The sequence below is a fragment of the Trachinotus anak genome, unplaced genomic scaffold, assembly GCF_046630095.1.
Source record: "Trachinotus anak isolate AG129_WGS33_773 ecotype Australia unplaced genomic scaffold, CSIRO_AGI_Tana_v1 ptg000012l, whole genome shotgun sequence".
NCBI classification, from domain to species: Eukaryota; Metazoa; Chordata; class Actinopteri; order Carangiformes; family Carangidae; genus Trachinotus; species Trachinotus anak.
This window is the reverse complement of record NW_027273863.1, coordinates 9,465,641-9,491,596: the sequence shown is the minus strand read 5'-3', so window position 1 is coordinate 9,491,596 and position 25,956 is coordinate 9,465,641. Positions and strand designations below refer to the sequence as shown.

Here is a 25,956-nt window from a genome sequence, read left to right as displayed (position 1 = left end):
TTCCTTTTTTTGTAGTTAGTTATTTTAGTGTCAGACTGAAATGAATAATAATAATGACTACTTTACTGTGAGGGCTATTGCGGACAGGAGCTCATTTCCTCTTTATTTTTTGAGGGGGGTTTGAGATTTTTCAACTTTGAAGAAGCTACATTCAAGAATAAAAACCAAACAAACAAACAGTCATTTATTTTAGGCTGATTCCACTTGGACCACACTTTCATTCCTGTTGCCGTCAGGAGAGCTTTAAAGATGTGCAACTTCCTAATAATTTCATCAGAAGTGTATCATAGGGAAATTACAGTAAAATTGCAGTTATTTTATAGCCATTATAAATAGCCATTATTTGTAGAATGTAATTAAAACGCCCTAAACAAACATCATCATAGCGAGGCCTGCTGGCTGGCTTGTTATTCCCCAGGGCCCTTTATTGGTTTGTAGTCATCACTATCAAATGAAATGATAAGGGCTTTAAGGTGGCTCCGGTATTATTACCTGTATTGTCAACTTGTGTCAACATTTACATCTTTAGAAACCACTGCAAACCATGTGGATAAATCAAAGCATTATACAAGCTCAGTTATGTTACAGTGCAGAGTTTGCAGTAACTTTACAATGAAGAAACTAGAATTACTGCCTTGTGGTTGTATGTCTCCGGCAACCAGCCAGGTTACAGGTGGTCACAGTCTCCCCTTCCTCTGCTGAGTTACAGTGTTGAATAATGGCCAGAAGTGTTTTTGCAGAACATAATAATGTCACAGTGAAGTTGACCTTCGACCATTTGGATATAAAATGTCATCACTTCATAATTTGATCCCATTAGACATTTTTGTTAAATTGTCTCATAATTAGAGTTTGAATTTGTGGGTTGTGGTCAGAAACGTGTTTTGTGAGATCACAATGACCTTGAACCTTTGAACACCAAAATCTAATCAGTTCATCTTTGAGTCCAAGTGAATGTTTGTGCCAAATCTGAAGAAATTCCCTTAAGGTGGGCTTTAGATAATCCAGTCGAGAGGCCAAAAAACACATTTTGTGAGGTCACAGTGACCTTGACCTTTACCACCAAATTGTGCCAATGTTGGATTCTGTCAAAATGTTACTGAGATATCGCGCTCATGAGAATTAATATGGATGTAAACATGCTGCCCCTGGCCCTTGCTGTCGCTGGTGCAGAGGCATAAAAAAATGCACTTTCATGTTGAAAATCTATGATTAACTGAGTAACTATAGCTCAATTAAGGCTCACACCTGAATGCTTGAAGTATAACTTAGTAGCATGTTAGTAGCCTGTTCAGCAGACAGGAGCATCTGCTGACAGGTGAGTTTGTCTAAACAAAGTGAATGTGTGTGGACAGAATAAGCTGCAGTATACGCTGACGCTGTTAGAGCCAGGATAGGATATCTCGAGGACGGATACATTGTGATGTAAACTCTCTGTAGAAAAGTTCAGTTATTCTGAATATTTCTGCAAGGCCATCAATTACAGTGTTGGACAGAGGGCTACATACATGGGTAACACACGTGACCTCTGTGACCTGGCCGACATCTACACAGGAACAGTGAAGGTATTGTTCCTCCTCAACAGGACTCACTCACACCAACAATGCTACTGGTTTATAATTTCCCTGTCAAATCTAACCCATGTTCTGGAGAACTGACTGGTCTGAGAGGAGTCATACATTTAGCAGAAATATCTTCTGTAGGATCATATGGATGAATGGGCTCAGGACAGCTACGCTCATCACATTAAAATTGTACATCTGGTGAAAAAGATTATGGATCATGTGGGTTAAGCCTCGCGAAACCAGAAGAAAAAAAATCTCTGATGTCAACAGACTAAACTGTCTTTAGTATCAATGAACTGGAAACATAAGACGTGGACTGGATTAAGTTTTAAACGTTTCATTGTGGAATTAGCAGGTCGGCATCATGATCCTCTTCACTGTGAACAGCTGAGGTCACTGTAACCTCATTCACTCTGTCTCTTGATGACATTGACAAAGGAGCTTGAACTCAGGGGTCTTTTACAGAGCCTCTAGGGGTACATGTCAAAAACTCTTATTTTGTAGACAGGAAAGGAAGGAACCCGTGGACTAAAGTTTTTGTTCCAGGGTTAAAATGTGAAGTGAAACTTTAAATGAGTCTATCTTTATCAAGCACAAGTGTAGTTAATAACAGAGCCACTGAATCTGATTCACATGAGACCAATAATTAAAGAAAATAGACATGCATGTATACTTCAGCGTCGAGACTGCATTAGAGCGTTCAGCGGCGTGTACTTGAAGTGGATGAATAATGATTAGACATTCATCTAAAATCTTGTTTTATTGTGCCATAAAGTTGTGAACTTTGAGCTTAGGATCACTGAGGTGGTACAGCAGCTCCCAGGAACACGCATATATAGGCCTACACAGAAATACATAGAGAAGAAAGAAGGCAGACACGTTTATCGTCATCACATGATTCGGAGATGTAGGATACTCGTATCATACGTAGGAGTCTCACCTGTGGCCAGTTCTATTACACGTTTCAATTTTTAAAGCATGATTCAAAAAAAAAGATAATCAATAGATTTCCCTTTTATCAGCTCACCCTGGTCTGAGAACATGTTATCACAAAGGACATTCGCTGATCTTTAAATCGTTGTGGTTTTCATTATGCAAATGAATTACTATAGGCCTTAGTGTACAATCTCTACAACAGTAAGGTAAAGGTTCATTTCTGGTGCTTAGCCTCCACTGGAGTTCCACTACTCTAGACTCATTCTGTTAGCTAACAAGACATCAAGGAAGATAAAGGTTACATGATTTCAACAAAAGTTAAAAACTACAAAGACAGGAGCATTGCATTGTGTCTGCTTCCATAACAGATAGAATTTGTTCTGTGGATATTGTCTGTTTGAAAAACTGACAAGAAAAAATGAAATATTCATATTTGGCCTTACATTTGTGAAAGTCCTCACTGTAAAAAAATAGCAGCGGTTAAGGCAAAAGATTGTTCCCCATGGTAACAATTATACCTGAGTACCTAAAACAATAACAATAAATCTACATACTGTGTCATTGGAGCAGTTTTGGTCTATAAAGAAGCTAAATTTCTAATCTTTTATTAAAGCTATGAAAAAGCTAAAGGACAAAACAAATTGCTGAATTAGATACATACTAAACAAAAAAAAAAAACCAATCTGTTGTTTTAATACAAAAGCAACTAAGAAAACCAATTAAAATAATCAAGAAAATGCATTCATTTTTACGAATATTAGAATATTAAAGTCTTTTCCATCCATTATACAGGCATGTTACCAACCACCAGAGCTGCAGGCCTGTCAGCCTTGTGGTTTCTGTGCTATAAGCCACTCGTAAAGGACACGTTGGTCTCTCGGCTGATACTCTCCTTAACTTCCACAGGCAGCGTGTCAAAGAGGTGGTCCTCCACAACCAGGCAGTTTTTGCGCAGCAGGCGGCAGTTTCCGAGCAGGGCGGGCAGTCTGTCCAGACAGTTCCCTCTTAGCTCCAGCTGAGTGAGCTGGACCAGTTGACCCACAGCCTCTGGCAGCACCGTGAGGGCGTTGTTCCCCAGACACAGCACCTTCAGCCTGTTGCATCTGAACAGAGGCTTGGGCAGCACCTCCAGCTTGTTGGAGTTGATGGCTAAGTGCTGGAGGTTGTGGAGGAGGCCAACATCTGGAGGGAGCACTGTGATGGAGTTGTGGCCCACATCCAAGTGCCGCAGTTTAGGTAGAGTGAACAAGGCTGGAGGCAGGGACTCCAGTTTATTGTGCGAGAGGTGGAGAGACTCCAGAGACTTGACCTGCCCGATGGAGGATGGGATGGTGATTATTTTGTTGTGCCACAGTTTGAGGCACGTCAGCCTCTTGAGGTGCTGGAAGCTGATGATCTCCTCTATGGTTCGGATGTTGTTAGATTTCAGGTCAAGCTCTTGTAAGTTGGTCAAGCTGAAAATAGCGTGGGGAATCCTCTCTAGTTCACAGCTGTACAGCTCCAGTTCGATAAGACTCGTCATCTTTTTCAGACTATTAAGTACCAGTAGTTTTGTGCCATCATTGTGCACTACTAATTTAATCAAATGTTGCGAAAGCTCTGTGATGTTTGTGGGCATTTTAGTGAGGTTGCTCTTCAGGCATAATGTCTTTAAATGCCTCAAATCTCGCATGGACTCTAGACCGATCATTTTGTTATTTTCTGAGCTCAAGTTGCCAATTAGGTTAAGCTCCCGCAAACTCCTTAGCAAATACACCCAAGCTGGGATCTCAGCAACATCGGTGAACTTGACATGAAGGCAGCGAAGATGGTCACGGAGGAAAGCAAAACCTGTCTGCTCTACTTTGGCGGGACAGTGGCATAGATGCAGCTCCTGCAGGCTGGTCATTTGGGAGACCTTTGCCGAGAACCTCACCTCAGGAATCAGCTCCAGTTTAAGCACCTCCAAGTCTGTGAGGTCAAACACTGCATTCGGGAGTCCAGAAAGCATGAAAAGGTGCAGCTCCTGCTGGTCCTGTGCATTACGGGTCACAAGCTGCCTCAGTTTTTCAAAGGTCCACTCATGATTGAGGCTGATCTCCCTCAGCTTGTTTTCACTGACCTCGGACAAGAAGACACCAAAGCGCTTGGAGTAGAGTTGGTCATACTGGTCAACCATGTGTAAGAGGAATGCAAAATCATTTTTGACATCAGGAATGTCACTAAAGCTGCTCTCTTCCCTGACCTTCTCGAATGAATACTCTTTGAGAGGTCGTCGAAACACCCAGAAGAGCGAGTACAAGCACGCCATCCCATAAATCAAAATCAAAGCCATGTAGCTAATAAGCAGCTTGTTTAGCATAAAAGCCATGTTGTGCGTACAGAAGAACTTTCTGTATCCTGTTAGCTGTTTAACGTCAGGTTCACAGCTGTGCTTAAAATTAATCTTTGCCATAAAGGTCGAAGTGTAGGACAATATCAAAATAAACTTGACCGTTTTGACAATGGTCTGTGCTACATAAAGCTTGTAGATGAAATCACTGTCCTCCACATGAGCTCGGAATTTTCTCACTTTCTCAAATAAGGCTTTAGCCTGCTCCCCATCTTTTTTGTCCAGGATGGTCATACTACTTGGGACCTCTGCAATGGGCTTATCTGCAGAAAACTTCACCCCAAGCATGGGAGTGGATGAGTTTACACCCGTGCCATCGTCCTTCCCCTCTAAAGATACCTGCTTTGGTACTGAAGAGGTGCCGGTAAACCTCTGTTTGTTTTCCTCCGAGTCCTCACAGGCTGTTTCAGACAAAGCCTTCGTAGTCCAGGGAGACTCAAAACATCTACCCAGGATGGAAACAAAATGCTCAATCTTGGAGCTTGTTTTGGGGTATTTGAACCAGAAGTTGCTACTGACCATGAGAACAAGTGTGTGGATGAGAGTGAGGTATGGAAAGTACTTGGAGTACCAGGGCAAGGCAACATGGTAACATATTTGGTTGATAAAGATATATTGTTGATAGTCCAGATTGGTCTTGACCCCTGTTGGTTGAGGTTGATTGACATATTTCTCTGCCACCACAGTGTGTTGATGTGTAACATGGATCTCATGGACAGCATCATCTGGTAGGTCCTTGGTGACAAATGGGAGGTTGGTTACCACAGGGGCCCCAGTGGCTGCCGATGAGGCTCCTTCGTGCGTGCTCTGCTGGGGGAACGAGTCATGGTTAGGTCCTGAGGCTTCCTCCGGGTCATCCAAACAAGGAAGGCAAGCCACCTGGTCCTTGGTGATCTGCATGGTCATGGCAAATATGGCCAGCATGAGCATGACCAGCCCCAGGTAGTCCATGAAGACATCCCACCATGGCTTTAGGATGCGATACGTCGGCTGGATGTCATTCAAGGATGCAACCTCAGTGAGCGTGAACATCACTGCAACAAATGGAGGAGAGTCACTTAATGTACTCAGAGTATTCTGCACTTAAATTAACTGTATAATACATTAACAAGCAAAAGCTTGACTCAGTTAATCATCTAAGTCATTTTGCAACCAAAAACATTTTGTTTTATATAAACTGTAAATGGAATAACTTTGGGTTTCAAATAGTTGGCTGGAGAAAACAAAGGCATTTAAAGAAACTACCTTAGGCTCTTGGAAACCTCTTCTCAGTGTTATGACATTTTAGAGAACAAAAGAGTGACAGATAAAAATAAAAAATGTATCTATAACTACGATTGCTAATTGCAGCCCTAATTTAAATTGTTGTGAAACTCCTCTATTTAGATTACTAATGCATATATCCTTTCTGACTACTTTCAACACTGTGCCCTTTTGTCATGAATAATCTTCCAGGAAACAAAAAAAAAAATTACAAATTAAACAAATAACATCCAAGGAAGTTAAAATCGCTCTGGGGTAAATCCATAGCAGGTTTCCAACAGTGGAGAGCCATGTTGTACTCTCTGCTAAAGCTGCTAGACTAACACGTTTAACCTCCAGCTCTACGAGGTGTGAATGTGTAACTGTGAAGGCACCGCTGAGTGTGACTCCGCTCAGTCATTTTATTCTGTTGTACTAAACTCAACTCTCACTTTTCAGCCCAGTTTCCTTCAGTGATGTTTTAATTACATTTAAGCAGCAAGCCAAGACTGTGCTAAATTAAGACTTGTTACAACTAGTGGGTACTGGAACAATGCTGTGTCCTTTGATGTAAGCATAAGGCCACCAACTGTTCTGACTCACTTAGATATTTAGCACACACATGTTCATCTAGTGAATCACTGAAAACTCTGCTTTTCCCCTTATTTAGACTTCTGTATCACATCAGTATAATTGCCTGGATTATCTCTCATCTGTTTCCTTCCTCTAATCCAAAGAAACCTATTTTAAAGCACTATTTCAAATTCTGGTTCAAATAAATAATCAAGGAAATGATGTTTGATCTGTCCTCCAAAAAGAAGGTATTTCTTGCATGTAAGTGTAAATGTGGAGCATTTCTAAGACTTTATTCTGCGAGGTACGAACGGTATTCATTTTAATGTAAAAGATAATTTTCCAGTTTGGCTCCTGTGTTTAAAAAAGAAAAACTTGGCAAACTCCATTTTTCTTTTCTTCAATTTTCTGGAAGGTTTGACTGTTTTTTGTCACAGCACAACGTGCGGAAATCGGCCACTAGTTTGACGGCGATAGCATTTAAATGCTTTGATGTTTTAACTGTAGTTGACACACAGCAGTATTACCTGCAAATACCAGCAGTAACAGAATGAAAAGGTCGGGTGATTTATTCACGATGAGGATTGACTGTGTATCAGTCGTAATATTTTGATATTTTGATCCTTCATCACAGCTAAAAATTACTTTATTACAGACCAGTAAAGTTTCAGTTCACCATCAGCCTCCAAAGACACCTCAAGAACCTGTCACAAAGATGGATGACCATGATTTTTACAAGATTAACCTCTTGTTCTGAGGCACTTATCTTCCCACTGTGACTTAAAAGCAGTAATACATAGTCGCATCTATACAGTATAGAGTAACACACTTGTACAGACTTAATACTGTTGTGTTACAGCATCACACCTATACAGTCACATACTTGTTGTGTTAGCGCATAGCTGGTGTCAAATTGGTGTTTTCTCACAGGCCAAAGAAGACACCCGACATGTCAGAGCAGGAAAAGCATAGATGTAAATTATAAAATTATAATAATGGCTGAATTCCATTTAGCTGTTTCAGTTTCAGGATCCTGTTGTGCAGGCTGGCTCGCTGTCACACTGCCATGGCTTACAGGGAGGCCTGAACAGAACTGAGCCTTTGCTAATGTTCTTAGTAACACCTGTGCTTTTCCTCCTGTGACAAGTCATACTGTCTGCCATGCAGAGGGCCTATACAGTCGGCTAAATTTGATTAGTCTGGAGCGGTAGACAGTGCTGAATGTATTGCTCCTCCTCAGGTCATGGGTTTGCATCATCAGGCTTAAGTTTAAGTGTTATATTTTCCTTCTGTCATATCTCCAGTTCTTTATTGTGTCATGATGTTTACACTGCTATCAGGGACGTGAAATAAAACTAAGAGGGAAGGTAATTGTTGATCATAAATTTATGCTCTGTCTATGTTTAGACTATATCCAGGCAATGCATGATATTGAAGGATCTATGTGGAGAGTGCAGCAGTAGAAATTATGTTTATGTATGTACCGCAACAGTGACAAAGTTGATAGTGGCTTTAAAGTGGGTTTATACAACAACCCTCAACCCTCCCCCAGTCTCTTTGCTGATGATGTTAGAAAAAACCAAATAAGCTATGGAAAAAATTAAAAAGCTTTGTGCTCAGGGCCCCCAGGAAAAGGGCGGGCCCCTGTACCACAGGCAGGCACTAGCAGCAGAGACAGGGCGGTGGGGAGTCCCCTTCCCCTGACAGTGGGAAGTGTGGCAGAGATAAAGATGAACTTCACCGCGTCAGAAAAGCCACTGTGCTGCATGTTAATTAAGACAAACTATAAGTTTCATGTTAAAATGGGTTACAGACAGTTTTATGTAAACTAAGATGAAGCCAGGTCTGAGGTTAACACATGGGCTCCAGACAGCGAGGAAATAGGTCGCAGTCTGGCCATGTGGAAATCACACTGTGCTCAGGCAAACTGTCCCCAGCACAAGAGAGAAGATCACGTTTCTGTGGCTGGATGGTGGAAAATGTCACTGCCTTGCTCCTGTGCGGGGTTCTTGCGCAGTAAGTTATCTGTTGGTGTCTGGGTCAGCTGACCTGTTGAGACATGTGAAACTGAGAACCGTCATGTGCCCCGGCGTTAAACATTCACGCCAGGTAACCAGTTCCCTCTCTCGACATCATTACCTCCTCGACCAGGCGGGGAAGAGTCAAGTTACCGATCATTGCTCTGCCCTGGATAAACCCTTTAAAACATAGTAAGAGAAATATACTCACTGCCTGTGCCGTGTTATCTCAATCCAATTATTTCTTCCTCAGCCTGCATGCCACTTTTCGCTCCGCTCTTCAGGTGCGCCTCTAACCTAATTTCTCAGCCCCGTTAAAAGCTGCGTGGATGACGCTGGTGTGGGAAACAAAGCTGTGAGCGACATTTGTTCGTGACAGCGCCGATTGTGGGCTACATCCCTCACACCTGAGCCCACGGAGCAGCGCCGGCCGTGCGTCGCACAATATGCGCAGACAGACCTCCGGCGCAATATCTTTCCAAGAAAAGGTATATCCAACATGGAGCCGCACAGACCGCTGTTGTGGGTGTTATGGGCGCTTCTCATTGGAGGATGACATTACGGCAAGTTCCCGAAGACACCGCCTGCGAGCTTATCTGATGCGGCGTTCACGGCCTGTGGGAAAAAGCGCCACAGGCCGGCAGCTCGGCTGAAAGAGAACCGAAAGTTACCATTTAACAACCGACATTGTTCACCGACTGAGCATTAAATGACAATGTGGAGGACAGTGTGACGCCGTGACACAGGTCGGTCGCAGAGATGAACCTGCAGAGTTTGCAGAGTGATCGTCGGAAGCTGCAGCTGCAGCTTCGGCTTTACGGAGCTTTGAGTGAGCCCCTGCTCATTGTTCAGCTGTCTGGCCCACGACTTTGTGTTGTCCTTTTTTAGCCGCACAAGGCAGCTGTTTACAACCAAAATAAATGCAAGAAACTGTAAAAACCCACCGTACCTACAGTTAATGACCAGCTGAAGGGGCTGCCTCTGAAACAGGGCTAAAACAGTGAACATTGGACTTTACGTCCGTCAGGTTAGACGTGACTCTAAATACAAGCTGGTGTTGCCTAACTATTAGATGAATAATGTGCAAGTTAACAAGCAGGTTCGTCCTATCAGCTTAAAGGCGATGATATGATATGTCAATATTAATATTCACAACAGGCTCATTCCTTTGTTCCCAGGCTTCTCCAGATTTATCTGCACATTGTGATATAAAGGGCCCCATGTTCCCGAGTTCTACATATGTGGTCCTATATGTTTCCCATGTCCAATATTCCCCAGCTCTTTAGCACATAATAGGAACCTAAAAAAGATGTTCTCCAGGTCTGTGTTTGCTAAATGTGGCATGGGCTGACAGGGGTTTTCTGTTCCCCAGCACTGCTGTAGGAGTGTCAGTACAGTAAGACTGCACTTGAGAGAACTTATTAGCTTTTCGGGGGCCAGGGTTAATGTTCCAATAAAAAAAGAATAATATTAATGAAAAATTTTAACTGAAGGGGGAACGTAAGACCTGGAAACATAGATACACTCCCCTCACACCATGTTTAGGTTGGTCCCATTGTGACCCCCGCACTCACATAGTGTCTACACAAACCTTACAGGAAAAATTCAAATGCAATTTTGTTTTTAAACCAGTATTTTCCGGATCTCATGGATGTCTAGTGTCTTTCTATTTTAATATTAATACTCACAGTAGAAAGAAAACATTTGTGCAGTTAAAAAAATATCTTTGAAGATGCAACTGCTGTTGGGTAACAGTTAAAAACATTATACAAAAGGTTCAGAGGAGACGGTGTAACGCCATAGAGTCACAAATGGTTTTACATAGACCTTTTTCAGGGACATTTTGACATGTCACAGTAGGACAAGCGCATGTGCAAATAATGAAATGATGATGGTTTAATTCCATTTAGCTGCTTCAGTTTCTGGGTCCTGGTATTGTAAAGACTCACCATCACTATTGTTGTTAGTAAAACCTGTGCCTTTCCTACTGTAATAAGTAAAAATGTCTGCTGTGAAAAAGGCCTACTTACTGCTGTGCAGTACTTAGCAAACAAAGTGACATCTTTGATAAATTCTGTAAATATTGAGCCAATGAAAAACAAATCAGACAGAAGATGAGCCTTTACAGGAACACCAACTGAAAACTGTGCCCACTTGTCTACCATCTTTCCAACGGGACTTAAACGCAGCACCAGTTTCCCCTTCTTTGTTTCAGTCACAGACACCACAAAATGTGTCTTGGTGATGGCTGAAATAACTTTGCTGACAAATTAAGACCTAAACTCACGTATGTTTTTTGTCCACAAGACACGCGTTTGACATGCTGCACCATGTTGTTACAGTTAAACTAAACGGTTATTGTCACATGCACTGATAACACAACAATGTTTATACACTGTGCAACTATATATTCACATATTATCCTGTCTATATGTTTTATTGGTAATGATGAACTCAACAGTCAATAGGACCCTGAGTGCTGAACTCATGCATCACTTCCAGCTCTTTCTGGATTTGGTTGATGATGCACTGGGTGGAGGAAGTGTCTTTTCACTTGCAACCCATACAGGTTTCAACCGGTCCTGGGCTGCTGACTGCCGGCACTCTGTTCTCACTCACGCTTACCCGTGTACTTTGAAAGTAAGAAAGAAAAAAAAAGAAGAAAGAAAAGCAGCCACTGGGGCGTGTAGTGTTATAGTCTGCCAGATTACAAGATCAGATGTCGGGTGGTGCATGACTGTACAAAAACAAATGCAGACTAATTACACTGATGATTGATTTTGTCTGTGTTTTTTTACATGCTCTGCAAAAAAAACAAAAACAAAAAAACAAAACAAAACAGATAAAATACATAATAGGACCAAATTGATTGCCAGGTTTATAGTGGACCCCTAAACAATTCCAAACAAAGACAGAGTTGACAAAATGAATGAGAAAAGTCTTTGATAATTGTCTATAAACTCACCTTGGTCACAATAATGTTTTCAATGATTTCCTCCATAATTTCTTGCCAAGACATTTGTAATTAAGTGTTTATATGATATAAATTTGTGCATTGACCCATAATGATACTTGTACATTTCCTTGTCTGTGTTGCACTGTATCAGACTTGTCTACGGTTGGTGTGGTGGGAGTGAGTGGTATAAAGATGTTGCAACAGACTGGTTTGTTGTCATACAGGGCTGCAGTGGGAACAGTGGTTGGGCCGTATGGGGTTTCCTGTCTGTGGGAGGTAATGGGCCCAACATCTGAGTAGCCTATGATAACCCTGGCAACCAGTTCAGTGTGTTGAGAATTTGCTCAGCAAGCTATAAATTATTCAGTATGGATCTCCCTCCCTGATTTGTAATGAATACACTGGGTAGTATCACACTTATAAACAATAGCAAGTGGTAAGTGTACATCAGATATATACACCTGTGATGTCTTTGTGCGGAAGTAGCAAAAAATAAACAGTCATTCAAGTTTTGGCCAAAGCCACAGTCCAATAACAAACCCACGCAAATAAATCTGTTTCTATGGTAATGCATTAACTCTGTGCACAGTCAACACAGAGGTCTAACCCACACGCAGTAGGGTAGGAAATTCAGAATTAGGTTGGGGTTAGTGTTGGTCATGTAGTGGGGAGGGCTTGGGATTTGGGAATGAATGTACTTGATGAAACTTTCACAGGTATGGTTAGACAAGAAGGTGTGTGCGCCTGTGTGTGTCAAATTACATGCATCACTCCAGGCGCATAGACACAGGCTGTTTGCTGGTGTGTTGATCCTTTGTTATTAGTTAACATAAACTAAGAGTCATAAATAACGAGGATGTTGCGTAATATGATGTTGCAGTTGGAAGACAATAAATAAACAGCCTCTGAGGCATTGAGGGTAGTTAGGACCATGTGCGAATTTGCATGTGTTTTTGAGACAAAGAAACACAGCCTTGTGTTTGCCTGTTTGCAGTCTGTGTATGTGTGTTATGCTGTGACCTGTAACTACTTATGCAAATCTATTTTCCACAGTCAGAGTCAGTCAGTCAGTATTTCACTGTCAGTAGTATTAGAAAGCAAGCATCGAGGATTTGTGAATGCTTCTCAGGGACACTTTTCAGCCAAACACTGGTTGAACAGTTTAGTTTAAAAAAAAAACTTAAGAGCTCATGGTGCACACATTTTCTCAATATGGCTTCCTAATCAGCAGCACGACACACAGAAGTTTGGGTATTGCTTATCATTTGCAGTGCTAATGGGAAGGCCACATCAAGGCTGTTTTCCGCCAAGTCAGATTCACTCACATTGGACTCAGACATCCACATCACTGTGAGCTGCCAGCCCTTGCCAGATGTCAGATGAGATTTCTCAGCCCAGATTTGTACTCAGTAAAATGTGACTGTGCTCCGTGGCAGGCTGACTGTGATTTTTCACCATTGGAATAAGGGGATTCCAAAATGGATAACTAAAATGAGAGATCATTTCTGAATTCTCTGTCCATTAAAAACGAATCACTGTAATCATCAGCCTAGAACAAAGAGTATACTACTGGGCCAGTGTAACTTGGCTGTTTTCCAAACCTTGCACACTCTTTTATTTAGCACCACCTGCTGTTGTCTTGATGTACTTTTTTTTACTGATACTGTTGAGGTAATGATAATGTATTACAATCATTCAGTTAACTTAAGTTTCCAAGTAAGTGTATGACTTTTTGTAAAGCTTATAGAGAGAATTTATGTTGCCATGCAACATAAATTGCTATGTTTAGTCATAGATATTTAATTAACATAATGATGTAGATTTGTTATTGTGTTACTTAAAAACCAGACCAAGTCAAGAGACTCTTTGTGGCACTGTGTGGTTTTCTTCACATGCCTGGAAAGTATGGTGCTGAGGAACAGTGCAGTCACAGACTGGTACTGAGTCAGAGACAAAGGCTGGCACAGTCATACAGCAATAGCACAGGCCTTTTATATCAGTGGGCTGTTGGGGTGTAAATATGTACGGTTTAGAGATTTGTTGTAGGTGTACACACATATTTTGTGACCATTTGTATTTGACTTTTTTTTACTGTTGTTACCTGGCCTACTTTGATTGGTGGTTAAAGCTTTACTTTGCAAGCCTGTCATTTGCTAATTATTTCCTAATAATTTTCATGGAAGTTTCCTGGAAATAACTGGGTTCAGAGTCTTTCAGTCAGTACACAGCAGTTCAACTGAAGATGAACAAAGATGTGAACCAAGTCAAACATACAATTCAATACATATTTATAAATTTGAGTTTGAAATAATGAATGAATAATGAATGAATCTTTAGTTAGGTGTAAATGCTTTTCCTCTTCCCTATGATTATCTTGAAATGACAGAATTGTTTTCAGAGCCTTTCCCAGGAAATCACTTACATTTACTTACAATAACAGACCCATAAAATATATTGTTACCCAGTTATATTTTATTACTGTTATAAAAACTTGTATTGTTTTTATGTGCGGTATTTTTTGCTTTCTTTAATTGTTCGTCTTTGGTTGTCTTGGGTGTAGCCTGATCTCCAGGTTTTGTGGGCACTCTGCTGAGAAATTATGGTTAACATGAATCCATAGAAATCTCTTTGAACACCGCTACATGTTATACCATTATACCATTTATTTATTTACCAGTTATATTAATTTGAATTCTTGTGTTATTGTCTTTTGAAGATTTGCTTTTACAACAAAGAGCTGCCAAACGCCGAAGCACATTTGGTCTAGTTTGGACTCTTTGGCTCCCCGTAACCAAAGACACACGTGATCAGAAAAAGTTATAAATAGAGGTGCTGCAGACATTTGTTTCTTTGACACACGGGCGGAGTGAGGGGGAGACATGGCGTCGACGAGCCGGTACGTAGCAGCTTTGACTAAATATACACCCTCTGTTCTCTCAATGCGTGTCTCTCAGAGTGTTATTTAGTAAACAATGTTGAATTGGACATGATGGGGGAAGCTGGTGCTGGCCTAAACATTTCACGCCCCTTTGTACAAACGTTAAATGTACAATGTATTGTGCTAGGTAGCCGCTAGTTAGCTAGCTAGCTGGCTAGATGTTGCCAGAAGTCACTGTGTGCACCGCCGTTACATCCAGACCGCCCTGCCCCAGCGCTCATTAGCTTCACTTCATTACCACAGTAACGTCCCTCTCATCGTGGACTTGTTTTACTTTGCTCAGCTCCTCTGCATGTAACAGCGTGATAAACCTAATCTATCATGAAGCTGAAACTTACGGCGACATGTACTCACTGCGGGCTGTGAGTGCTGGATCAGCGCTCCTGCCTGTTGTAAACAAAAGCAAATGTTTCCTGTGCAAAAATGTCTACGTTGAGCCTTTTACGCAACATAGGTCCTGAGAAGCTTATCTGAAGTTTGGACACTGAGTGAATAGAATAATTATGGTGTCTTGTCATACGGTGTTTGGGCTTGGGGATGTGTTTGTCTTATTAGTATTTGAATGTAAGGGACAGAGTGGAAAGTGTACATGTATAATAATATTAGTTTTCTCCGTCAGATTCCTTATGAGATCATCTGATTTGCTTTCGCTTCATCATCATGACGTTTTTGTTGTTGATGGACTTAGTTGGTGATTTAAAGTATCCCAGTTATTAAATCAGCACTATAACTGAAGCGAGTAGTTTATTAATCAGTTATGTCATCGGCAGCTAATTATTATTAATTGCTTAAAGAATTTTTTTTTTTTAATTCGTTTTTAGCTTAAATCTTTTTTTTTTTTTTAAGTCAGTGTTTTTGTTTAAAATAATTGTAGATCAAATATCTGGAGTTGTAAAACTGTAATGAGCACTTTTTTCAGGTATGGTTGGCCAATTAATGGAAACAATAATTATTAGATTAATCCATAACTTAAATAATTACCATTAGAGCCCTAATCAAGACACTGATGCTTATTCACTACTAGATGCTATTGAGCATTGAGCATCAGATTGTTTGATGTTGCCTTTGTGCTGTTAACCAAGTTAATTACAGATTAATACAAGATTTATCCAATGTTATCTTTGATATCCTTTGTGTCTGGACTCAGATGCTGACACTGCCCAAGCCAGCCTCAGTCAGTCAAACCCCCCCCCCCCCCAAAAAAAAAAGATATTTGAGATCAAAATGAACTTGTTACTTTCCGTTTGTTTTTTCATTTGTTTGATCTCTTACAAGGCACACTCTGTGGATGTTCCTTTCTTGAACTTAGGATGATCTCTCGACTCCACCCATTGATTTTCTTTTTCTTGCATTTTGAGCTATTTGATCATTTAACTGTTGTTCTCCTCCTCTAGCGGAGAGGCACTGACCCTTCCCAGAGTTCAATGTCCCAACCATCCTGATGCCATACTGGTGGAGGACTACAGAGCAGGGGACATGATTTGCCCTGATTGCGGCCTTGTAGTAGGTCAGTATACACTTTACAAAGACATGCACTTTTGCCTTCTAGTCAGAGAGCCTTCAGTGTGAGAACACATCCTTCCTTTCCACTTTGGTTTCCTGTACTTGTTTCTTTTACATCGACATCGCTCTGTTGAATTCTGTCTTAGTCAGATAATCTCACTCGTCAGTCTTCCTGAACCTATGTCTTTGGTTTTAAGGCCACTGTGCTTAAAATTGTTTTGCATCTGAACATAGGCTGAGCTGACATGCTAAACAAGACTACAGTAAATGTATTTATCTGTAATGCAATATAACTGCTTATCTTATGTCTTATGTTGAATTCAGCTAGATCACAAAAATATCTCTCACCACCCAAATACAACGAAATAAAATACAAATTTTTGTGATGTTCAAAGCATAGAAAAACATGCAAACTTAAAAAAAAAAAAGTCTATTCCAGAGGCAGTGTCAATTGTATTGTTCTGAATAATCCATACACATCACTGTTTTTTTATTGTCATATGTACAATGGAGAAAGTTCTTTGCAATGCAAGTGATCCAACGCTTTAATTTGTTACTCAAACCAGAAGCAAGAATCATAAACATAATATGAAGAAGCACCTGACTACATTTTATCTGAGACCAGAAGAACAATGAGATTCACAGGGAAGTTATTTGTGTTAGGCTAGTGTTTTGATTTTGCATTAACAAATCTGCTATTTTCATGAAGACAAATACTTGCTTTGCCAGGCACAGATAAACTCTCTTTTAACATGTGATGCAGACTGTAGGACAAAGCTGCAGGGAACACAGAGCTCTCCTCTAACAAGCCCCTTGAGCACAGACCAGGTCAAATGGGGAGATGGGAGACGCCAGCCGCTCTCTGATGCAAGCTGAAGGCCCTCTGTTCCTGCTCCCATAGCTTCGGGGTGACCTCTGAGGAGATGAATGTCATTTTGCCTCTAGATATTAGAAAGGCTGATGGATGTTAAAAAAAAAAAAAAAAAAAAGCCTAACAGGATTAAAATATCAGAAATCTAATCCCCGACCCTGCTACACGGTTCCAAGAACAGACAGGCATGATAAGTTCAACAAACTAATGGCCCTGTTCAGACAGTTTGTCCTGCCTTTGTCACACCTTTTTCCTTGGGATGAATGACCATTTGTTTAGATCATATTTTTTTATGTATTCCTGCCTCGCTACTTACAGACAGTGATAAGAAAATGAGAAAGAAGAGAGGGAAGGCGATGATGTGTAAACTGATCGAGCCAGATTCAGAGCCACAATACTGAGAACAGTATAGTAGTAAAACTTGGAGAATACTGTAGCCAAGCCAGTATTTACAGCAGTTGGCAACTGCAAATGTGTTTACAGGAGGGAATTGGGCTGATTATTGCACCATCTTCCGCTTAATTATTCCAGAGGGATGTAATGTAGCCTGACGGAACAGAGCACCAACTCTTTGTTTGTGCAGGTGATTTGTTGAGTTTCAAACTTCACCTCATTACCTCATTACTTCACATCTCATGTTTCTATCAATCAAGGAAGAAAAAAGAAACTGGTCTCAGAGCAAAGGGTGTAGCCATCAGTACAAAAGACTGAAAAAGGAGACAAAGAAACAAGACTGACGTTGGTTGAAATTGAATTGAGTTGTTCTGTGTACAGGGCATAAAAGATAAATCTGAAAAAGTGTTGAAACCAAAAGTCAACTACTGATGTATTAATTTTAAAATTCAGTTTTTTAGGATGTTGTTTGCAAAGGGAAAAATCGCATGTCTGAAAGTGAAGATGTTACTGGATATTATTACAAGTTAAAACAAGTTAAAACAAACTACATTTTGATTTCTGGTGTCGACACCCTGCCAAAAAATCACACACTCAGTCTTAAAGAATAAAAGCACCAGCACTCAGCCACTAAATCTACATTGAAATAAGCTTAGATGTTATTTCCATGCAGCAAATCTACCAATTAAAGCCTGTTACAACTAATGTGTAAGAAATTGATCTTGTGCCTCCTTTTAGTTCCCTCCAGATTTAGGTTACCTATTTATCTTTGTTTTAATTCAGCTGTCCACACTGTTTCTCCTCAGGTGATCGTGTAATCGATGTGGGCTCAGAGTGGAGGACGTTTTCTAATGAGAAAGCCCTTAAAGATCCATCCAGAGTGGGAGACGCCCAGAACCCACTGCTCAATGGCGGAGACCTAACCACCATGATCAGCAAGGTGAGAGACAGATGTGCCTCATGCCTGAAAATTACAGTTGTTCCAAGACATTGAAGGATGTCAGAAGATTTCCAGTTATTTAATTACAGTGCTACAGTTTCCATGCTGTGAATATTTTAGACAGGGATGGGCAATATATCGAATATACTCAACATATCGCAGCTTGATCCATGTGAGATGTAGTAAATGTATAATATAAGATAAAGTATAAATTGTCACATAATTCTTTTAAGACACCGGCATGAAATTCGCTTTGGTGTTTCGCTCCTCTCGCTTTCCCCTTTGGCACTCTCTCTCACAGACACACCCCCCCCCCCGCCCATCCAGAAAACTCTCCTGGCTATGTGTGATGTAGGTGAGGAGTTGTGTGTGTGTTTTTGTATCTGGAGCGGATGGAACTGGAGAGAGCGAAAAAGTGAAGCGCCAAAGTGAGTTAATAGGCTACGTGTTTGGAAACGGTAACTGAAGATGCAGGCGGATTAATTGGTTCAGAACACACAGCTGGTCTTGTGTGTGAGCGGCGTTGCCGCTGCTACTGCCAGCTTTGTGTCTTGACTTTTGTTTACCCTTGTTCAGTATAAGACACAGAGAGACAGACAGACAATAAAATACTGTCCTTCACCATTTAAATTATTGACATGATTATAATCAACCCAACAACATTGGGTTTCTGCCATATTGTACATGTGGCCTCCTCTGTCTCTCCATGCTGTTGCTAAAATGGTTGAAAAATATAATATTTATATATTTTTTTGTCTGTGTCATATTCAGAGAAAGTAAAGACATTGAAACTATAGTGGATGTTACAGGTATCCCGTCAATATGACAGATCATCAACTGATGTTTTCCCTGTCTAGTTTTTGCTGGGGACAGACTTTCATTAGTGAAAAATAGGCAAGATGCCGAATTGCTAGTTCACACAATGAAGCAGTGAGACGTGAGAGGTGCATCACTTTGTGCATGAAAGGGTTAAATCATGCATTTATGAAGTGCTTTAGAGGAGATTTCAAAATATTGGAATATAATTAAAAAACGATCAAGATATCACTCACAGGCCTTATCGCCCAGCCCTAATTCAAAACTCTTTGAGTTCAGATGCACATGTAGAGATAATAGTGAAATATTCATGACTTTGAGAGCTTGGATAATAATATAAGCATTTATCTCAGTATTACTCAATACATGTTCTGTACTAACAGTTTGAATCCCACAGTGATGCAGAAACACTTGTAATGTCAGCAGCACCTGAGTACCACAGTCACAGTAAACCATATCCTCATTGTTCATATGGCTTCTCTTTAAATGCAGTTACAATGAGTTTTACTAATAATCCGTTTACACCACAGGGAACAGGCGCAGCTAGTTTTGACGAGTTTGGAAACTCAAAGTACCAGAACCGGCGGACCATGAGCAGCTCTGACCGGGCCATGCTCAACGCCTTTAAAGAGATCAGCACCATGGCGGATCGCATCAACCTCCCAAGGAACATCATAGTAAGTTAAAAAGATCTAAAAACTTGACTGAAACAAGTGTCTCTGTTAGTGGTTGAGACTGACACTGATGACACTAAAGGTCAGCTGACAAGAGAGAGAGAGAGAGAGAGAGAGAGAGAGAGAGAGAGAGAGAGACTGAGACTATCTGTGGTAATTATGTAATTCGGCATGACTCAGTAGTTTGTAATGGTAACATATGGACAGACTGGAGTCTCAGCTGGAATTGATGACCATAGTTTCACCTGGAGCAGTTTCTCATATGATATAAATATGTATAGTCGTGTGTGTGGGTGTATATAAAACTGGAGACACTGGCTCTTGGGGCAATAATGTGCATTAATGATACAAAAGACAAGCATGTAGAGAGAAGTGAGAAATGTGAGTATAAGAGCCACATAGTCACTGTTTGTCCTCCCTTATACTGAAATATCACAACTGTTGTCATTTTGTTTTAGTTCAACAAAATTAGGTTAAGATAGTGTTTAAAAACCGTGTACCACTATTTCTGTTAGATTTTGAAAATTAACTTTGACAGACTATTAAATCTAATAAAAAATGCAAATATGCATTTGAATTTGGGAAGACCTTTATTAAGAATATGCTAATACTATGTTCACTGTAAATGATGTTTTTGCTTTGCAGGACAGAACAAACAACTTATTCAAGCAAGTGTATGAACAGAAGAGCCTGAAGGGTCGAGCCAATGATGCCATTGCTTCAGCCTGCCTCTACATCGCCTGCAGACAGGAAGGTGTACCAAGAACATTTAAAGGTCAGAATAAACTGTCTCCATTTCCTGTAAGAATTTCAGCTGTATTCTTAAAGGTACAACTGCTCTTGTGGAATGATTAATGGCACAAAATCAGAGCAAATCATGGTACTTCTTCGTAAATGTAAGCCGATAAAAAAACATGTTCAATAGACCAATAATCTCCACATTTCTGAGAGAGACTCAAGAATTTAAGAATTCTCTTTAAGTTCATGTTTGGTGGCTAAAAGTCACCTTCTTGATTTTTTTTTTTCTCCTTTCACTGCTCATGTTAAATTAAAATATTTTTCAAAAAGAATTTGCTCAGAATACAGTACCAGTCAAAAGCCATATTGATAGCAAAATAGACACAATGGTATCAAGATTGGAATATCAGTAATGCAAAATTGTGGTTGGCTGAATTTTTTTATTCCCTCAATTCACTGGTGCTGTATTGTCTCACCGGTAAAAACACTGAATGAGATTGTCAGACAGTACAGAAAGAAATGATGGTGGTACATTAATGTATTTTCTCAGAAAATTGCGCTCACCTTTTCCTAGAAGAGGAACACACAAAGTCCCAGAAGTGTTTCTCAATGAGGTTTAATGTCTGGTGTGCAATTTGCCACTGTTATTGCCAAAGGCAATTTGACTCCTGTCCCTAAGGTTTTAAAGAAGAAAACACATTATATATAGAAATAAAGGATGCATGATTTGTGCACTTCATGTTCTCTCGTCTTAGTGTTGAAGTCTTCGTAGGGACTGAAATGTTCAGACCTTGTTCCTACACATGATGCTTTCATGCAAGCCCTGCAACCCTGAACTTTTTAAAACATGATCCAGATGAGATTTATGTGAGAACAGATCAGTCGAACTTGACATTAAACACACTTCATTCTTCCAGCTCCCTGGTACAAGGTCTATGTACTGTCCAATGGAGCTGATGTGTGAATAGAGCAGGTCATTGTCACAACAACAAGTGGGCGTGTTGGATTATTTTTCTATCGTACGTCCTGAACTGTCTACCCAGGTGCCACCTCTCACCTAAATCAGTAGTTGAGAACACATTTGATACAACAGTGTGTGAAAAGACAACTCCAGACAATGTCCTGGCCTGATTCTATGAACATTGTCTGGAGTTAATATAAGAAATGGAGACTCCATTTTTCTTTCATTGGAGTCCATCTAACTGACCCTCCTCTCCTGATCTCCTCATTTCCTCCACAGAGATTTGTGCCGTCTCCCGGATCTCCAAGAAGGAGATTGGAAGGTGCTTCAAGCTGATCCTGAAGGCGCTGGAGACCAGCGTGGACCTCATCACCACAGGAGACTTCATGTCTCGCTTCTGCTCAAACCTCGGCCTGCCCAAGCAGGTACAGATGGCGGCTACTTTCATCGCCAGGAAGGCTGTGGAGCTCGACTTGGTGCCTGGCAGGAGCCCCATCTCTGTGGCTGCAGCAGCCATTTACATGGCCTCCCAGGCCTCTGCAGAGAAGAAGACCCAGAAAGGTGAGTGATAATGCTGCAGTGATTCTGTTGACACTCAAATGCTGTGTCAAGTTTACTAATCTTAAACTGATCAGTGGAAAACCTGATGTTCATAAGTTACTGATCAAAAAAAGATTTATGAAAAGATTTTTTTAAGGTTTATGACCCTCTATAATGTAGTTGTAAGATTTCTATGTTGAAATAATATAAAATATGTTTTCAGAGGTGAAGTTATACTTGTTGACAAATGCTGTTTAATAGTAAACACTTAAAATATCCTTATACCAGTGTAAAAACAGAACTGATTGGGTCATAAACCATTTTTAGTTGTAATATATTCATAATAAAGTAAATAGTGTAACCACTGAATAAAGTGTTACTGTAAAGTCAATCATCAATAAATCAGTTTTGAATTGGATCATAGATTGTGCTTTTAAGCTTTCAGTCTTAACACAGTTCACTGGAGTAAAGATTGAATACAGACTGTGTTAAATCATTTAAACCCAAATTTGACTGTTGTATTGTTGATTGTTTAAATTACCCATAAACCCCTGCTCATGTAAACACAGTGATGCTTTATATTTTGTGATTATGGTATTTTCTATGCATCAAATTCAAATGAAAAGTAACAAGTAATGAAAACATAAGATAAATGTGGAGTTCATAGACCAACATTGCCCACTGAAAATTAGTCATGTGTGAATTCTTTCAAAAGCAGAAGTAGTTCGTTGGGTGAAGAACATTCCTAAATGTGTTGATTTTACAGCTGCGCTTCAGTCTGATAAAAGGGAAATGGGTAAAGCTGAGAGTCCGCGTTGCGTACTGAGAAAAATGTCGTTATCCATTCTATTGAAGTGACGTTGAGCAAGACAGTGGCATCTTCTAGCTCCAGATGTGATGCTTTTTAACTGTTTACTGAATAGATCAGAAAAAAAAAGAAAAAGTCTTTTTATTTTCAGTCTTTGCATTTTTGAGCTACAGAAAATTCCCTGCAGTTATCTTTGGCCTGCAGTAAATTTTACTGACATCTACTGCATTTTCATCATCAAACATTTCCATTTTGTGTCTGGTGCTTCCACAGAAATCGGAGATATTGCCGGTGTTGCAGATGTTACTATCAGACAGTCGTACCGACTCATCTACCCGCGAGCTGCAGAACTTTTCCCTCCAGACTTCAAATTCGACACACCCGTCGACAAGCTGCCTCAGCTGTGAAGAAGACGCTGCCTACACAGTCGTGATATTTTTTCTGCTGTATTTACAGGATCGTGCTTTTATAAAAAAAAAAATCCTATTTGTGTTGAATTTGAAAGATTTCTCTTGTCTCTACCCAGACTTCAAGCCTTTGTCAAGGCACGCTCACAGGAATAAAACGGACACACATTCCAGTGCTATAAGAACCAGCTTGCAGACTGTACTTGCAGTATTTCATTTGAGTGTATATACTGTACCATGTATATATGTCCAAGTGGGAAAGTGTAATTGATGCTTGCAAATTTTAGGCTGATTTCATACTGTAAACATAAAACTTTGTTTTTGTAGAAAAATGACCAGGTTCTATTTTGTTAGTTTGTTTGAAATGTTCTAAGTAATTTAAAAAAATTAAAGATTTTCATTAAAGCATGGTAATCTGCTCATGGTTTGAATAACATTTAACATTTGTTTACGTAAAATCTTCCACTTACACTCTATAACTTCTTTGTGAACATGTCGAAACTTCACATTGTCGTCTCCAGAGTGAATCAAAGGAAGTTAAAATTCTTAATACCCAAAATAAACCAGGGTGTGTTCAATGCCTGGGCTAGAAATAAAAGCAGACCCACTATAACAAATGTTTAATTTGTGCATTCATGATAGGCAACAAACAAGGAGTTTGACTGCAGAAATGCCTTTTCTGTTTTGTTGGGTTTTTTTACACTGGGGTGAACAGCAACATGTCAGACTTGAGTATTGGTGTACCATCCATTAAGTTTTCATCTGTTCTGGCGACAACATGCACAAGCAAAGAATAATAAAAAAAAAACAAACAACTTTGTACAATCTATTTCCATCATTAAGAAACGTAGATAATTAAAACTATTGATAAAATTAGTGCTTTCAGCTTAATTGTGTACATACATTATGTATATATAACATACCCTGCCCGCCCCTGTAGTGATTCATATCAACAGGTCTGCAACGTTTGAGTCAATTTATATTCAACTTGCAAACGGACACAAAATCGTCTGCTGGGTCCACTGTTCCAGCTTGAAAAATCTGATCACAGAGCAGTGTGGGAAACATTTCAATGACATTTTGACAGACACCTAAAATAACTGTGCCCCACCTCACCCCACCAAAAACAAGAAAAAATTTCACACAACACATCTTAAGTTAATCTGTCACTGGGTTCACTATCAGTCCATCACCAGATGTTCTTTCTACCACAAAGAGTTTGTTTGCTGCTTCAAGAGGGACACGGTAAATTTGGTCTGTAGTGTTTTCACTTTCACTGAGGTAAGAAGAAAATTGTCAGCTCCACCACAGGAACTGAAATCCAACAGAACTCAGCTCTGACAGAAATGATTCATTCAATATTTAGTTTTGAATTTATTGCTCAAAAAGACTCTGCAACACCATGTGGCTCTTACATCTTCAGAACTGAGTTCAGCTGAATATCAAGCTGAAGCATCAGCGCCACTAGAGGGCAACAGAAAAAATATTTAATATTTTGCATCATTTGTAATCATCATTTCCAATATGAAACTTCAAATTAAAACTAAGTGACGGTAATTCATATAACAGCTTATGTAGCATGTGCTGCTGGATGGACTGCCGTTTTATATTAGTGTTATAGGATTATTATCTTGTTCTTTTACGCACACATGCAAACATCAAGTGAGCAAAGTGAGGGGAAATATAAGTGTTAAACTGGGGTGTGGACAAGGACTGGTCCCCAACACACAAGGAAATGTAGTGTGAAGACTCTTACTTGGTTTTCAAGTCAAGAAGCAGCAGTAGTAGTCAAGATGTTTGTTGCAGTTGACCAGTCAGTGATGATGCTTTGAGCACTTTAAATTCACCGAACACTGGTCTCGGACATGATCATGGCAAAACTGTCAAACTTTACAGTGAGATAAATGTCCTTAAGCTGTGGCGAGGGCTTTGCAAATAAAGAAAAAAAAAAAAAAACAACAATAAAATATACGACTGGATATAATCTGTACAGATCAAAAAAACTGAAGACAGTGACACCGAATAACATGATTGTGGTCTGTTGCCGTCTTCTTGAAGTTCATATGAAAAACATTCTCAGTGGTCAGACAATGGACACGACGACGACGTGTGCAAGAGGACAAAGCATCCCTCCTCCTTCACTCTCCAACAGAGTTTCTTTTGTTCTTTTTTTTTCTTAAAAAAATGTTCTTCATGTGGATTAAAAAATAAGTGGGGGTCCTCTGGAGGCGTCTGAACTTTCTTCTCAATGGCACAGAGTTTTGCCCGAAAGCTCGGGGAGCCACGTCTGCTGCTCCTCAACATTTTGGGCAGGGAGGAAGAGTTCTAAAAGATGTGAGCTACAGTCATTGCTGCGCTGGTTGGTTCACAGTGTGTATGTGTGTGTGTGTGTGTGTGTGTGTGTATATATGTGTGTGTGTGTGTACAGGGCAGTCGTGAAGCTAACACCAGTCAGCGATGTAGTCAAAGTCAGAGAACGTGTTCTGCTCCTCAGAGCTCAGCACTCGGGGTTCCCTGGGCGGGGTTAAGATCGGAGCCTCTGAGGTAAATTCATCATCAAAGTTGCTGACATCGTTGGCGCCCTGGATAATCGGCACAAACGGCGGCTTCACCTTCTTGGCCAGCAGTCCGTTCCAATCCATGTGCTGCCAAGAGACACACAGAGAGGATAACAGGAGTGTCAGTTTTCTTAAAGGAGTAGTTTGA

The 25,956-nt window shown here is 40.3% G+C and overlaps 3 protein-coding genes across 5 annotated transcripts in view; 1 reads left to right on the top strand and 2 right to left on the bottom strand.

Moving 5' to 3' along the window:
* Positions 1-2,306: 2,306 nt before the first annotated feature.
* On the bottom strand, positions 2,307-9,630 carry lrrc8da (leucine rich repeat containing 8 VRAC subunit Da). The gene is made up of 2 exons (XM_071490260.1): positions 8,917-9,630; positions 2,307-5,906 (listed from the first exon to the last, which is right to left on the bottom strand). Coding segments are annotated over exons 1-2 (2,562 nt in total). The 5' UTR covers positions 8,918-9,630; the 3' UTR covers positions 2,307-3,345.
* A 4,776-nt stretch (positions 9,631-14,406) lies between these two features.
* On the top strand, positions 14,407-23,664 carry gtf2b (general transcription factor IIB). The gene is made up of 7 exons (XM_071492451.1): positions 14,407-14,557; positions 15,994-16,106; positions 18,173-18,306; positions 19,653-19,799; positions 20,442-20,571; positions 21,775-22,056; positions 23,117-23,664. The coding sequence occupies exons 1-7, from the start codon at positions 14,541-14,543 to the stop codon at positions 23,248-23,250; spliced, it is 957 nt and encodes a 318-aa protein (XP_071348552.1). The 5' UTR covers positions 14,407-14,540; the 3' UTR covers positions 23,251-23,664.
* A 191-nt stretch (positions 23,665-23,855) lies between these two features.
* pkn2a (protein kinase N2a) overlaps positions 23,856-25,956 on the bottom strand; it is a 29,433-nt gene continuing 27,332 nt past the window's right edge. For all 3 annotated transcript variants that reach the window (XM_071492448.1, XM_071492449.1, XM_071492447.1), the window contains exon 23: positions 23,856-25,895. In XM_071492448.1, coding sequence (XP_071348549.1) covers positions 25,692-25,895 — 204 coding nt within the window. In that variant the 3' untranslated portion in view covers positions 23,856-25,691. The remainder of the gene's footprint in view (positions 25,896-25,956) is intronic.

Excerpts from the sequence above, each read along its gene's own strand:
- gtf2b (XM_071492451.1), top strand. Across the intron at positions 19,800-20,441 it reads ACCTCCCAAGGAACATCATA|GACAGAACAAACAACTTATT; the intron begins GTAAGTTAAAAA and ends TTTGCTTTGCAG. Across the intron at positions 22,057-23,116 it reads AGAGAAGAAGACCCAGAAAG|AAATCGGAGATATTGCCGGT; the intron begins GTGAGTGATAAT and ends GTGCTTCCACAG.